The sequence below is a fragment of the Hemibagrus wyckioides genome, linkage group LG04, assembly GCF_019097595.1.
Source record: "Hemibagrus wyckioides isolate EC202008001 linkage group LG04, SWU_Hwy_1.0, whole genome shotgun sequence".
NCBI lineage: Eukaryota > Metazoa > Chordata > Actinopteri > Siluriformes > Bagridae > Hemibagrus > Hemibagrus wyckioides.
The window spans coordinates 11,711,199-11,727,359 of NC_080713.1; the positions used below are offsets into that span (position 1 = coordinate 11,711,199).

General features: G+C 39.8%; 1 protein-coding gene across 1 annotated transcript in view; it reads right to left on the minus strand.

Annotated features, from left to right (window-relative positions):
• The window catches only part of dner (delta/notch-like EGF repeat containing), a 28,367-nt gene that overhangs the window by 11,760 nt on the left and 446 nt on the right, over positions 1 to 16,161 (minus strand). Inside the window, exons 2-10 of the mRNA XM_058388227.1 lie at positions 6,623 to 6,916; positions 6,352 to 6,446; positions 5,105 to 5,268; positions 4,860 to 5,008; positions 4,564 to 4,717; positions 4,239 to 4,352; positions 3,187 to 3,417; positions 281 to 403; positions 43 to 156 (exon numbers count right to left, since the gene is read on the minus strand). Coding sequence (XP_058244210.1) covers positions 43 to 156; positions 281 to 403; positions 3,187 to 3,417; positions 4,239 to 4,352; positions 4,564 to 4,717; positions 4,860 to 5,008; positions 5,105 to 5,268; positions 6,352 to 6,446; positions 6,623 to 6,916 — 1,438 coding nt within the window. The remainder of the gene's footprint in view (positions 1 to 42; positions 157 to 280; positions 404 to 3,186; positions 3,418 to 4,238; positions 4,353 to 4,563; positions 4,718 to 4,859; positions 5,009 to 5,104; positions 5,269 to 6,351; positions 6,447 to 6,622; positions 6,917 to 16,161) is intronic.

Sequence of the window (16,161 nt, forward strand, 5' to 3'; positions counted from 1 at the left end):
ACACACACACACACATATACATACACATATAAATGTTCTCACCTGTGTATCCAGGTGCACACACACAGGTTGCATTGCTCCGCCTTCTTTCACACTGACCTCCGTTCTGACACTGCAGTTTCGTACATGGATCTTGATAAATCTCACAGTGTCTCCCTACAAAACACACACACACACATCAAAAGATGTCATAACACAAACATGATACAGACCACTAGTACATTACTTTACACACAGTCAAGACAAAATGCATTACTGTAAAGCAGACATAAAGGTGTACCTGTGTACTGCGGAGTACATAGACATTCATAGGCATTGATCAGATCCCGGCAGGTTGCGAAATTCAGACATGGAGCAGAGAGACACTCGTTATACTCTTCCTCACAGTACAACCCATGATAACCTGAGAAAATAAACACACAGAAGGAGACAGTGTTTGAAGCAATGCTGCCTTATGTAAATACACTCTTTCTCCACAGGATGGCAGACTTATTCTTACCCACTTACTTACTCACTTACTTTCCTACTTCCTTATATCTGCGCACACTGGCTATGAATTAACATCCTATCCATGAAAACCACAAACATAATTGGAGACAAGATATGTCCTTGACAGAATTTGACACCTTAAAACAAATTTGAATGAATTCCAAAAACAGTTTTCACTGTGTTCATTAAAAAGACGTACTGTATATATTAGCAAGCTAAATACACATTACACCTACAGTACCATCTCCATGAAATATTGTGACACATGAACATAGGCCTCCTCCAGTTCAACAAAATATGTAGACTGAGTAAATGTACTTCCACAATGCTGTGCAGGTTTATGCTGTTCCATAAGCTGACTGGAACCTGTATTCATCATCCTTAATTCAATGTATTTCAAACTACTGACCCGTAGTCTCCTCTCCAGAAACTTCCCATATAATTGGACCATAGCCTCTCGTCTCCATTTTTTAAAAAAAATTAATTAAAAAGTTAAAATTAATTAAAAGGGACCATTATCCATCATTATGATTTCTCCAACCAAATTTCATCCATCTTAGCTGCTATAATAAGCCACAGTCACTCAAATGGACCACAAAACACCAATAATTATTCTACTCCATCTAGCATGTCAACTGGGATAACTGGCCATTTTATTATTCAACATTCTCATTCACTTGCTTAGCAGCACGTGTGTCCTCGTCAAGCACTGAACAGTTTGCCAGAATGTCTTTGAGGCCACCTGAAAGTGTATTTCCTACTGAAAGTCCCTGGCCTCTCCAAACTTCTACAATTTCATTTGCCACAGCTCTCTCATATACCTCTTAACTGAAAAAAGAAGAGCCTTCAGAATGCCTCCTTCTTCTACTCAATGGTTTTCAACACAACCGGTGTCCACCAGTGCTCCTAAATATACAGAACCAACAACATTCTGGCCACACAGCTTGAACATGGTCCACACAGACTCAACAGTCACCAAGTTCCAAACACCCCCAAGTAATACAGAAGCCTCTCCTAGTTTTAAAAGGTATTTCTGGCCAGCACCATGTATGACAAGTGTTCAGTGATCAGTTGACAGCAGTGCACTTCTCTTTACCCAAGTAACCAAAACATATAGTGGTGGGCTGATAAAACAATCAGACAAAGTACTTTTGAGCAACCTTGGGTTCAAACTAATTGTTTAGCCAAATGCTATATCCATACCTTTGGCAGGAATGTGGGGTTTGGTTCCAGCGTGACATGTGTTTGAATACCTGGTTCCCAGCACAAACACTGTGTACTGACTGATGCACTGTGTGCTTATGCAATTTGCCAACTCGTTTGGCTGTACTAATGGCAAACCGGCTAAATAATGCAGCCAAGAGTTTAAAGAGAGCTCGTTTCAGCTCTGTAGGTTTTCTTACTGCCCATTTTCTCATTGAAGCCTGGCAGAACAAACAGCTCACTATGCTGCCCTCAAATTCAGAAAGCTGTCAGGAAGGTACAACAAAGTATAGGTTAATAAAGTAAAAAAAAGTTCTATGTTTATTAAAGTTATGGTATTTTCACTATGTATCTCCAGTGTACATTCAGCCATACCCTGACACAGCAGTAAGCCATGAGCCTGTTCAAACCACACAGTCAAGCTTGGCAATAAACAGCAATAAATCAGATACTAGAATTACCATCACCCAAGTTCTCTTAGTGCACCCATATTTATAATAATTACAATATTAGACTTAATAGTGGGAAAAAGATCATGGTCCAAGAAAGTGGTATGAAGTAACAACTTTAATAATGGTGAAGAAAAAGGGTTACCTTTATGGAGTATACCCTTATCCAGAGCAACTTTATCTCATTTATACTACTGAGGGTTGGGAGCCTTGCTCAAGGGCCCACCAGAGGCAACTTGGGGATCCTAGGATTCAAACTCACAACTTTCCAACCAGTAGCGCAACACCTTAACCACTGAGCTACCACTTCCCTGGTTGACTGTAAGTCTGAAGGAAAACTGCCCTGATTGTCAGGAAGAAATGGAAATAGAATTTCCACTGACATCTTCCATACCAAACAACTTTCAAGGTCAACCTTTACAGTTTGGCTTATATAAGTAAGGTTTAGATACTGCAGTGAAGGCTATTAACATCACACCCACTTTGCAAAAATATTCATAATGAGTTATTTTGTATTTAATACTTTATTTCATAGACCAATAATAATTTACTACCAACCTAGATAGCTAGCGATATTTAATGTTATATTTAAGGAGCTGTTAGTTAGCTGTGACGCCACATGAAGAAACCCTTGTTGCATTGTCACCTTGTCCCCACAACAATGGTCTCATCACTTGCCACAGTAGTGATTGCTTCTCTGTTACCACGACTCTGTAGCTGCTGTGGTTATTTCAGGACAATCCACACACTGTGATCGAGAACACTTATCATATAGACACTGGGATGCAGTACATATGTCCCTGGATTTAACCAGAATTTGACATTACCTTTGGCAAGCTGGGCTAAGCATCAATGCTATAAGGAATGTTTTATAAGCAATAAACTTCCATTAACATATAGTTTAGAGTGAGCGGTATTCACGTATCGTTGTTTAGTGTGATGCTGATCATCATCTCAAATGGTGCCAATTTGACAGCAACAAACAAACGTTTTTATGTTTGTGTGTTTGAGAGAGAGAGAGAGAGAGAGAGACAGAGAGACTCACCTGGCACACAAAGGCACCTATAGCTTGTACCGACATTGCGACATACACCATGTGCACATGGGTTGAGTGAGCAGAAATCGACGAGCTGAGTGCAGGTGTGTCCAGTGAAACCAGGAGGACAAGTACAGCTGAAGCCCTGTCCACCATTCTGCAGATAACATGTCCCATTATTGTGACATGGACCAGAAGCACATGGGTCGATTCTTACCTCACAGATATTTCCTTTATATCCTGCAGGATGTGTGCGTGTATGAGAGAGAGAGAGAGAGAGAGAGAGAGAGAGAGAGAGAGAATCAGTAAAACTGTAAATTAGGATTTTTGCATTATTGCTGAGGCCATGGCTTCTCTGGGGAAAGGAGGAGGACGAGAAAATTAAAATAAGCAACTAGGTGACACAGTTAGGGAGTACAGGAGACAGAAAGGGAGCATAAATCAGGACGGAGTCAATATGGGCTGCTCGTTCCTATTGGGAATTAAAACAGGTATTAGAAAGAAGATTATTTTAGAAAGGTCTCAGTAATGTCTTATAGCTGAGTCAGTGTTTTAAATTAACCAAGACCTTCCTGAGTAGGGATAGGATGAATAAGTCACTTTACTGAATCAAACAAACCCATTTTAATTAATCAGTTTATTATCTGATGACTTATAAACTGAGTTATGAATCTTACTTAAGAGATATATTTAGCCATTTAGTCCTTTCGGTCCAGTTTAAGTAACTGTGTGAATGTAAATCAAGGTAGAATCATCAAAGCTCTTTTCGCCATCTAAGAGTTGAATGAGCATTACTGTTTCTATACTTTCTTGTGGTTCGAGTGGTCAGCGGAGTAAAAAATAAGTACATAAGGGCTAGTACGTGAAAAACCATGCTGTCGTCAAATAAAACAGCAAACGTAGAACACTTTTCAACCAGTCAGAATGTAGGTAGGCTGTCATGTAATTGCTCATATGTCACACCATTTGTTCATGGGAGTAAAAACGGAGTCCATTTCTGAACAAGAAATTGTTTTTCACAAAGTATGAACCGGCCATTTGAAGAAGTCTGGACTGTATACCTTCTGCGCAGGTGCACTGTGGGCCGGTCAGTGTGTTTGTGCATGTTGCTCCATTTTTGCAGGGTTCTGAGGCGCAGTGATTTACCCGAGACTGACAGTTCTGGCCTTCAAACTCTGTAAGACACACACACACACACACACACACACACACACACACACACAAACAGGCATCAATCAAAAACCAGTTACAACCAGGCGTCTAATCATCTCAGTGTTAACGCTTCCTCTTGTTTCATCCTCCTCTCCAAGTATCTTCTTCTCAGCCTCTCTCTGTTGATTCTTGGTCCTTTGCTCTAGTGTAGCGTTATCTTTATAGAGAACACACCTGGCAGACAGGTGCAAGTGTAGTCATGCCCCTCGTGTCTTTGTGTGATGTCACTGCAGGTCCCATTGTTTTCACATGGGTTTGTGTAGCATGCGTCAAATTCCTCGCAGAAGATTCCAGAGTATCCAACATCGCACTGGCAATAAAATGTGCTCTGCAGCACACACACACACACACACAAATAAATAAATAAATACTGAGATACCTATACAATTTACAATGGCATACTAATTCATCACGCTATTTAGTGCAGTAGTATGCAGTTTGTGATGCAGTCAGAATCTTTGTTTTCTTACCACAGAAGACTCTGTGATGCACTTCCCTCTCCCAGTGCATTGTGGGTCACTAAAGTTGCTGCCTGGCTCCATGCAGCTAGTAGACTTTACAGTGAACTGTAATCTAAGAGTGACTTCCAGACCAGAAGGGGCTCCAATGCGCAGCACAGCTACACACACACACACACACACATAAATACTGAGATACCTACTGCATTTGCACACAGTAATGAATGCTACAGCAGAGAGAGAGAGTCTTCTCTTACTGATGAAGTAGTTGTGTCCGAGTGGCAGTAACTGATCAGAGATCACAAGACCATTGGAGTCCTGCTGGAACCAAACGACCATGCCATCAGATACTGAACACCGGTCGAACCCAAGAGCTCCGACCCGCCACAGTGCTGCAGCTCCGCTAACGTTCAGTACCAACCTACACACAGGCACATATCACTGTTGACTGACCTGTAATAATTCAGATCTCCGACTTTCACTTTCTTTTACTTCTTCTGTGTCTCTTTCTTTTCTCTCTATTTACATCTGTAAACAAGAGTCTAGTCATATAGGCTAATTTCTAATAACTAATTAATTGAATTGTTTCCTTTTCTGTCAAGGCTTTCCACTAGATTTTGACATATGGCAATGGGGGTTTGTGCTCGTTCTGCCACAAGAGCATTAAAAAGGTCAGATGAGAAGGTATAGTGTGGAGTCTGCATTTCAATTCATTCCAGTGGGGTTAGGAATGGATTCTCAGGAGTTTTTTCACACCAGCCATGTCTGCATGGATCACGCTTTGTGTACAGAGTAACTGACATACTGAAATAGGTTTGGGCTAAATTTCAGTGAAGGGCAATGTTAAAGGGATTAAAAGGACTTGCTAGACCATTCAGTCCTTCCAATTTTGTGCCAACTCTATGGGGAAGAGCCACATATGTGTGCTGGTCAGGTGTCCACATACCTTCAGCCACATAGTGTGTTTAAAATATATGCAAATGACTAATAATATTCCTTCCACTTTCTGTAGATGATGACTTTGATGAATGTGCTTCCTTATTGTGATTCATTTCAGTGAAAATTGAATGAAAAGTTGTGGGTTTCTAGAAACTTTGTGTCAGTTATTTTAAGAGCACTTGGGAACTCGGTTGCTGTTCTGTTCTAGATATTACCTGGCCCTTTTTCCTGTTTTTATACCACTATCTGACTATTTTCTCTGCCTATATATGACACCAGCTATTACTGAGTCCAAATTGTCCGTTACTCACCACCTTGGAACACATAAATGAGCAATTTATTAATCTGATGATTTGACGTTATCTGTCTAGTTTCTGTCTGATAAAAGGGCCGGAGATGTCTCATTAAAATTCTGTTTTGTAATTATCTCTGACATCTCTGGCTGGTCAGGACACCGATAAACACAACATTTAAAGTATCATTTTCATTATTAAATCCATTGTGTAGCAATGAGAAAGATCTTGTGTTCAGGCTGTTTTTAGTTAGCACATCACTGGAAACTTACTTTACTGCAGTTCCTTCTGCAATCTCCATGGAAACCGTCATCATTCCAGCTGGCTCAGTGCCTGCGATGCTCACACACTCTGATCCATCAGTGATCTGTAACACACACAGAATTAGTAGAAAAAAATTTGAAATAAATAAATAAATAAATAAGAAGAAGAAGAAGAAGAAGAAGAAGAAGAAGAAGAATGATAATAATAATAATAATAATAATAATAATAATAATAATAACGAGATGATGATGTATAAGTCTGCTATATACATGCACATACCTGAAGCTCCTCCCACTGGATTTCAATCACTCTCTGTCCAGGCTTTGGTTGCCATGGTTGCAAAGTGGGTGGTGCCTCAGTATCACTGAGCTCTGTGACTGGCTGAGACGGTTGAGTAGTCGTAGCTGGAGTGGCTGCCAGGTCCCAGCTGGACTCAACGAGGTCAAAGGCTGAAGGTGGCTGCTCACACCTGACTCCTGCATACCCATCACTGCACACGCACACAAACTCTGCACCTTCACGTGTGCAGTTACCATGGAGACAGGGGTCGCTGGCACAAGGGTTGGCAAAGAACTGCAAAGAAAATTCATGACAGGCAGGATGAGAAGAGAGAAACAAATTCAATGCAGAAAGCCTTAACTTTCTTATTATCTTATTGTTCTTTCCATATGTGGATGTGAACATGACCACAACTTCCTGTATGGCTTTTAAGCATGACTGATCAAAGATCTTTAAGACATGCCCTTTCCTGTACTGTGGCATAAACACATGCATAGACCCTATTGATTTACATGCGTCATAAGCTACAGTTCAAGTTTCCTTTTTATCACTATATGGCTGGTAAACAAGCATGGCTGCACCAACTCCACTTCCCACAACACACCTGCACTTCCACGTTCACGGTCACAAGACTGCACTCACCTGTTCCTCATTACACACACTCACACACACACACACACACACACACACACACAATGCACCTTTATAGTCACTGTTTAGTTTCAACCATGTTGCGAAGTATAGATTCAGTATCAGTTTCCCTTGTGTTCAGTCTATAACAAGCCTGTGGTTCTGAATCTGCCTTCATCCATTTTTTTGCCATTGTCTATCCTCTGAAATCCTGTTTGTTGTTTGCCTAAGCTGTGTCTTTTTTGGATTTTAATAGTGTCTAGTGTTTTGTCATATTCTTCCTTGAGTTCAATAAACCACATGAACCTGCACTTGCATCCATCTCAGCTTCTCTGTCCTGACACTGTGAAGAGGCAGTAACAATGACGAAGGCCACTACAAACAGGCCATAAATGTAAGAGACTCAAATTCAAAGATATTAAATGCTTAAGTATTTTAATATCCATTATCTGATACGGCTCAATGTCAATCTGTCTAGTTTCTTTTGAATGCTCTGCAGTTTCCCCCATGGAAATGTATGACATATAAGTGCAACAATACATTTTCTAGAAGGCAAAGATGACAGATTGTTTACATTTAGTTTTAGTCATTACTCTCAGTGTTATTTTTAATATCCTAATTTTCATGTATCTGTTTTTCAAACATTTTTGAAGTTCATGTTTTTTAATATGATGATCTTTATAATTTATATACTGTATAGTGAAGGTAAAATTTATACTAAAGAAAAAAAAAAGAGGATGCAAAATGAATGTAGGAACTGCAATAGAATGAAGTCAGACATAAGTAATGTGCCATAAGCACTGCACCATGATCTAACAAAAGAAATATTTCCATAAATGACTAATCATTATGAAGGTCATTTCATTGGTCAGGACAATCTTAAGACCTGGGGAAACATTACAAGTATTCGCATTTCACGTTGGTGGATCGTAACCAGGTTGTAAGTATTGCTTCACAATTCCAAAGGAAGAAACAAGAGCAAGAGACAGAAAATAGAGAGCAGGTAATTTACTGTGAACTGAATTTAAACTCAAACAGGCTGTTCATCAGCTGATCAAAAGTGTAAGACCACAGGCCAAAAAAAAATATGGACTTAGTAGTGAGTAGCGCCACCGCTCATATTGCTCATATTGAGCGGTGCTCATATTGCTCACTTCAAACATTTGTTTCGGCATGCTTGATTCTTGCCATCCATCCCCAAGCATTCTTAATGGGATTTAGATCAGGGGAACACACAGGATGGTCCAAAAGGGTGACGTTATTCTCCTGGAAGAAGTCCGTCATCAGGCGGGCATTGTGAACTGCAGCGTTGTCCTGTTGAAAGACCCAGTCATTACCGCACAGATGAGGGCCTTCATTTTCCCATTGAAGGAAAAAGCACCCCAGATCATGATGGAGGCTCCTCCACTGTGTCGCGTACAAAACATCTCCAGTGGCATCTCCTTGTCATGCCAGTAACAATGGAAGCCATCAGGACCATCAAGGTTAAATTTTTTCTTGTCAGAGAATAAAACATTCTTCTGCCTGTCAATGTCCCGTGTTTGGTGCTCCCTTGCAAATTCCAAACAGGCAAGTTTTGGCATGGGAGGAGACGTGGCCTTTGAAGACATTTTTTGTTCTTTAAGTCTTTCTCTCGCAGATGCTGTCCTATGGTTATTGGGCTGCAGTCAGCATCAGTAAGGGCCTTAATTTGGGTCGACGATCGGCCTGTATCTTGACGCGCAGCCCATCAGATCCTCCTGCTCAATGCAGGTGAAATTTTTTTGGGTCTACTACTTGACATTTTTGTCCCTTAACTCTCAGGATCTTTTAAGAAATTTAAAATGACTGTCTTACTGCGTCCAACCTCGGCAGCGATGGCCTTGCTTGTGCAGCTCAAGAGAGAGAGAGAGAGACAGAGAGTGAGAGTATAAGCAGATGAATGTACTCCAGACTGTACAGTTACATGCATACTTGAATAATTTATTGTTTTTAACCAACCACTTAATAATTTCCTATAATGATGCACAATTATGTTAATAAGATTAAATGAGCTTAATATGTACATATATGACATATCTTTTTTTTTTTTTTACTTTTTATACATGAATGTGTATTGTTATTCTTTCTGAATGCCAGTTTTGAATGCATGTTTTAATTTTTATAGATAAACACTACATGGCCAAAATAGGGTGTGGACACCACACCCATTGTATAAATTGAACAAAATGTCGCACCAAGTGTTTGCACCAAGCCCTGACTTCAACACCTTTATAATGAACTGGAACACTGACTGCAACCCAGACCGCCTCACTCATCCTCAGTGTCTGAACTCACTAATGTTCTTGTGGCTGAATGATCACAAATCTCCACCGCCATGCTCTAATATCTAATGGATAGCCTACTCAGAGTGGAAGAGTGGATGTTATTATCACAGCAAAGAAGAGACTGAATCTTGAATGGGATGTTCAAAAAGCACATATGGATGTGATGATCAAGTGATTGTATAGTGTACCAGAGTTCAGTGGAAACCTGAAAGGAAGTCTATAGTGACTTAAATAAGCTCTCTTTATAACCATGATGAGCAAAAAAGCATCTCATAACACACAACACAACACATCAACCCTTAAGGCAAATGAGATACAATGATGGATTCCAGTCCTGTCAGTCAAGGACAAGAAAGTGAGGCTGGCAGAGTAACTGAAACAGGACAGCTAAAGACTGAAGCTAAAAAGAATCTTCAGCTGTCCAGTTTGGGGTGATTCTGTACCCATAACAGTCTCAGAATCCTGTCCTTGTGCCGACTGGAACCCAGTGTGGTCTTCTGCTTTTCAAACTCATTATGATTTGATGTTTTGTGCATGCTGAGATGCTTTTCTGCTCAAAAGGTTTGAGCACTACGAGTTATTATATCCTTCCTGGCAACTTGACCTAATCTGACCATTTTCCTCTGATCTCTCCAATCAACAAGGCATGAGATCTGTGCCTCACTCAACGTTTTATTTCTTCTTTTTTTGCAGCATTCTGTGCAAATACTAGAAAGTGTTGTCTGTGAAAATCCCAGGAGTGTTTCTAAAATACTCAAACTAGTCCATCTGGCACCAACATCCATTCCATGGTAACAGAAATCACAGAGCTCACATCTTCTCCACAGTCTGATATTAATGTGAACTTTTAACGTTATTTACATCACCATGGTATATTATTTAGGCATAATTATCTTCTGTAAATTTGACTGAAGCACAAACAACATGTTTATCTTCTTAATTTACTTCACTGAGATTAGATTCAGTGAAGATTGCCGTTGTGGTTCATCAGTTTGTGTAATTAGATGATCTACACAAATACAGCATGTCATTATTTACAGTAATTTAGTTTGCACTGTGCATTCAGTTAAAGAGCACTGAATTAGTAAGTGTGTGTGTGTGTGTGTGGGCGCATGTGTGTGGGGGAACAGAAGAAACATTCCGTCCTGTCTGAAAGCAGCAGAAACAATGTCTCAGTCATGATAAACCATCACCATCTGTGTGTGCATGTGTGTGTGATGAAGAAGAGCATGCCACAGAGACATGTCATGCAGGCAGGTCATGCGGTTGCTAAGAAACAGACACAAGGAGAAGTGGAGGCTGATGGAACAGATGAAGAGACGGCCGTCCGTCGCTCACGCGCTACTGAATCATAAACACGTTTTCATTGATCTCTATTTCTGTTCATTGGTGAAAGAAACTCTGTGATCAAGTCAGACATTTTGAGGGATGCATGCACACACACACACACAAACATAACAAACACACACACACACACACACACACACAAACATATCAGACACTCATGTCCAGAAATAAGTAAGAAAGAGTGTAAATAAATAAGTGGAGCATGTGAAGAAGTGAGAGGTCTACCTATCTATCAGTGATGCACATTGCTATGGCAACACCACTGGACAGTGACACTGAGAGAGAGAGAGAGAGAGAGAGAGAGAGAGAGAGAATAAGCAGATGAACATACATGAAGTGCAGACTTGCCGTACTTTACATGTTGGAACGATAATGTTTTCCATCTGAGCGTGTTGGGAAGCTGACACTACTTGTTAGCAAAGTTGAGGAAAAAACACTGATGCCACCATTTTCGTCTGTTCTTAGCAACAAGCTAGCCCAGCTAACTGTGACAAGTGATCCATGCTTTCCTCCTCATGCAGTGTATTGTATACTCAGTGTTATAGATTTCTCAAGCTAATGCAGTATGTGAGTAAGTTGATTGATCTAAAGCACTTGTACTGTAAGGCATTCAGTGTATTACTCTGTTTATTTCTAATGCACAGTCATGCTGATGTCACACCATACACAAGGATGAAACTCGTCATGGAGATCAAGATGACGAGTTGAGGTTGATACCATTTCACTGGTTGGAGGTTCGGCATTACAAATTGAAACATGGAGTTGAACACAGCATTTTCTCATATATGTTTTTTGTGAGTTATTCTTTATATAATTGTAATGAATAATTAAGTAGCTTTTATTTGTCACATATACATTACAGCACAATGAAATTCTTTCTTCACATATTCCATGCTTGGACAGTTGGGGTCAGAGCACAGGGTCAGCCATGATGCAGCGCCCCTGGAGGAGGGCGAGGAGGGTTGGAGGCCTTGCTCAAGGGCCGAACGGTGGCAGATTGGCGGTGCTGGGGCTTGAACACCAATCCTCCAATCAACAACCCAGAGCCTTAACCACTTGAGCTACCACTGCCCCGTCGATCAACCAAGACAGGTTTTGCACTGGAGCTATGATGTGTGTACATCACTTCTCAGTAGTAGTATTTTGTACAAATAGGATGCTTAAAATATCACACTAAACCATGTTGAGTAGGTGTACAGTTTACAGCAGTAAGATTTCCTTTCTTGTTAGGTACATTACCCTGGTCACACCAGTGCCAAATAAACTAAGAAGCAAACTTCACACACTGAATGTTTAGACTGAGCAACTACATTTATGGTAACAGGAACAGAAAGGGCAGAAATGAGTGCTGCTAACAGGGAAAATGACACAGCATGATGACGTTAAGAAAAACAATGAAATGATGCAAAGAAAGACAAAAGACAAGAGGACAGAAAATTATAGGAAAAGAGACACAAACACAACGCAACAAGATGACATGGAGAATGGCACTGTAACATGGTGGAGGTGAAGGTGGACTGCGAGTGCGGATTATTTAACGTACAAAACAAAGCAGCTGAGATCATGAAAACCAGCAGAAAAGCGTGACAGTATAACACACAGAAAGCAGAAATTAAACAGATGTGCTAAATGTGAGGTAACATGAAACAGCTGTGAGGGATCAGTGTCATGTGGCGTGGTCATGTGACTTGCTGAGGATGATGGAAATGTAGTTCAGCTCCGATTCTGGCATAACCATGACAGGCACCAAGCGAAAACATTTGAAACACAACGAGATGATATGTAGGTCACGACATAATGACTGGGGAAATTACACAACAAGAAGAGTGACAGGAAAAAAACACACGAGAAGACGACAAGACTGAAGTACACATAACCAAAGAACATCACAAGACGAGTGGGATGAAGACAACAGTGACAATCTACAATAAACAGCACAAACATCAGAAAATATTCCATGTTACTAACAAGTTAACCCACAATTCAGAGTCACATTGCCACTGCTAAACAGTACAGTGTGTATAGACAGTGCAGGGGAAGAGTGGACCAGAGAGAAGATACAAACAAGATTAGGAGAGGAAAAGAGGAAAAAAGAGGGAAGAAGGTCAAAAAACAAAGGACAACAAAGGCAGTTTCTGTGGCTAAGTGAATCGGGTAATTTGTGGTTTGGGACACGTCCACAGTGGACTGCTGGCAGTGATGTTTCCAAAATGATGTTTAAAAAAAAACCCTCCTGGAATACTGTGTCCTTGCTGAGGTGAGACAGTGCATTTGATGTTACACAGTTAGAAAACTGCATCACACACACACACTGCCAAACCTCAGCATGCTTTTAAAAGTGTAACAACCTGCGCTGATTATTAAAAATTCAGGTCATTAGCATATAGCACTCCTGCAGAGAGAGAGAGAGAGAGAGAGAGAGAGAGAGAACACTGCACTGGCTCTGCATTGGTGTGTGTGTGTGTGTGTGTGTGTGTGTAGGCTATAATAAGAACACTAAAGGGTTACAGGACTAATACAAAATCCCAATAGGAGACACTGTGACATCACCATGACTACACGACTTTCTTCCAACCAATCCCTGAAAAGTATTGACTGCACAACCAATCAGCGAACCAGTCCAAGTGTGCGTCAGGTCCGAGGTTAAAAGTGGGGGAGGGGTGTGACGTCTGGGTGACGTTAGAGAGAGAGAGAGAGAGAGAGAGAGAGAGAGAACTGAAGGAAAAGAAAAGGACACTTCAATAAAAACCTGCTCCTGCTTTGCCCTTCATTATTCAACTTTATGTCTTAAATCATAAAGTTTATTTTCGAATTGATCCTGGAGTGACTCAGCACATTAAAGTGCATAATGTGACCGTTTGCATGCATGTTTTGTGCTAGCCTGTTAAGTGCACTTCAAACATCCTTTAATGTTCAATAATTAAAGACTGCACTCTGCCCACTGCAAAGACGATTCTGCCAAATCACTAAGGTTTATTGATAATGACGGAAGCATTATTGAGTAGCATTATGCTGATGAGCTCCTATTAGACACGGAGCCATGAGCCACAGCCATGCCAGTCAGGGAGTGTATTTATATCAGGGAGTAAATTCACACCATTAAAACCACTGACAGGTGACGTAATGATCTCATTACAGTGGCACCTGCCAGCATGTGGGGGATATATAAAGCTGCAAGTTGAACAGTCAGTTCTTGAAGATGATGTGTTGGAAGCAGGAAAGATGGATCTGAGCGAAAGTCAGGTGCTTGTCTGATGGGTGTGTATATTATTTTATTCTTCTACACAAAAGTATCTGAACAAACATTTCTGTGCTTAAGCACCTGTATGGTTGCACATGGTGACATTTTTCCTGACTGTTAGTCATCCCGCTGTGACACTTATTTAATTGACTAAAAATATAATTCATGCGTAAATCTAACAGTGACAGTGTAAATATTGAATCAGCTGAAAAACTGAATGTGTGACAGACATTAAAGCCATTTCTTTGAAGGGTAAAGAACAAAATGAATGAATGAATGAATGATTGGTTTGTACTCAAATCATACTGCAGTCACTTTTCTGAGGTCAGTTAGATTTATACTCTTAGTCTTATGAGTTGCTACTGGTTACTGAGAGCCAAGGTCATTGTACCTACACACCCAGGTTATTGCATATGTCCCACTAAGGATTTGACAGCACTGTCTAGTCTGATACACTCGTTGTCTAGTTTACCCACAAATCACCAGTGTGGCAGGTTTTCATTTTAACCAATCAGGAGCCACACCTGATTCCCACTGTATAATCCGTTCATCTTTGCTTTCAGTCGTTATCAGGCCTGCAGCCACACCGGATCATTGCAGATAAGAATGATTACCCCTGATGTAAGGAGATTTTAAAAACAAACTCTGGGATCACATACACAGAACATTCACTCAGCAATTCATAGAAATCTGATCTGCCTGATCATTTCTGATTCACTTTTATCATCTCACTATTTACTTCTAGTTATTAAGAGAGACTAAGATTAGGGACACATCAGCACCTGAGATGATCCACTCCTGCCTCTAAGGATAAGATTTTTCACATTTATCTTTACCAAAAATCCCTGATTTACTAAAGTGTGTGAAAATACTGTAAAAAAAAAAAAAAAGCTTTATTCCACCTACAAATAACAAGCAAGCTGGATTTAAAAAGGCTTTTTTAATTTCTGTGCTTTTCCCTTAACATCATTTGAGGCATTTTTTATGTGAAGGGCCAAAATGCAGTGCTGTGTCAGGGCAAATCTGTTCATCTGTATAAGCAGTATAGGTTCTGTATACATTGCATATATTCTATTATATTCTATTTTGCTCACATTGCATTACATTATATATATATATATATATATATATATATATATATATATATATATATATATATATATATATATATATATAGTCTACTATATTTTGGGTTTATTATACTGTATGTTAATAAACATCTTTAGTTTATTGTTGCAGTGTAGGATGACGAGCTGAGGAGAAACATTTCACTACATCACATGTATAAGATTAGTCCTCTGATAGTCTCACATCATGGCTATGACACACAACAAGCAGATACAAAACCCTTATTTAAATATTCTATCCTCTAATGTATAGAAATGTACACATTTATTTCTTAAAAATTGTCCACAACATTCAAACCATGTGATTCAGGTTTAGAAATGCACAAATGATTGCATTATATATATATATATCTTTTGTTACAGTTACACTAAGTATATAGTTTGTGTTTTATCAGCTTTATCTGTTACTTAATAAAAGATCATGTTTTATTAAATTAACCTTTCGATGAAAACCATCATGCTATCTGATCTTTAGCTTTTATGTAAATTTAACATACTTCTTCTCACACTCACACTGTAAATGGGTCAATGGGTAAAAAAAAATGCAGACACACAAAGACACACACACGCACACACACACACACACACATCTTAGTTCTATTATAAGTGTATAAAACAGGACACAATGAAGAGATATCCATGTTTCATTGAACACACACAGTCACACACATGCTTCCTCTCTGTTCTGTTGCCAGAGCAACACTCTCCTCTTTGCATCTTACAGACAGCACATAATCACACACAGCACACACACACACACACACACACCTTTTAGTTCTACCATAAGTATATAAAAAACCAGTGCATGATGAAGAGATGTCTATGTTTAGTTGAACACACACAGACACACACATGCTTCCTCTCTGTTCTGTTGCCACAGCAACAATC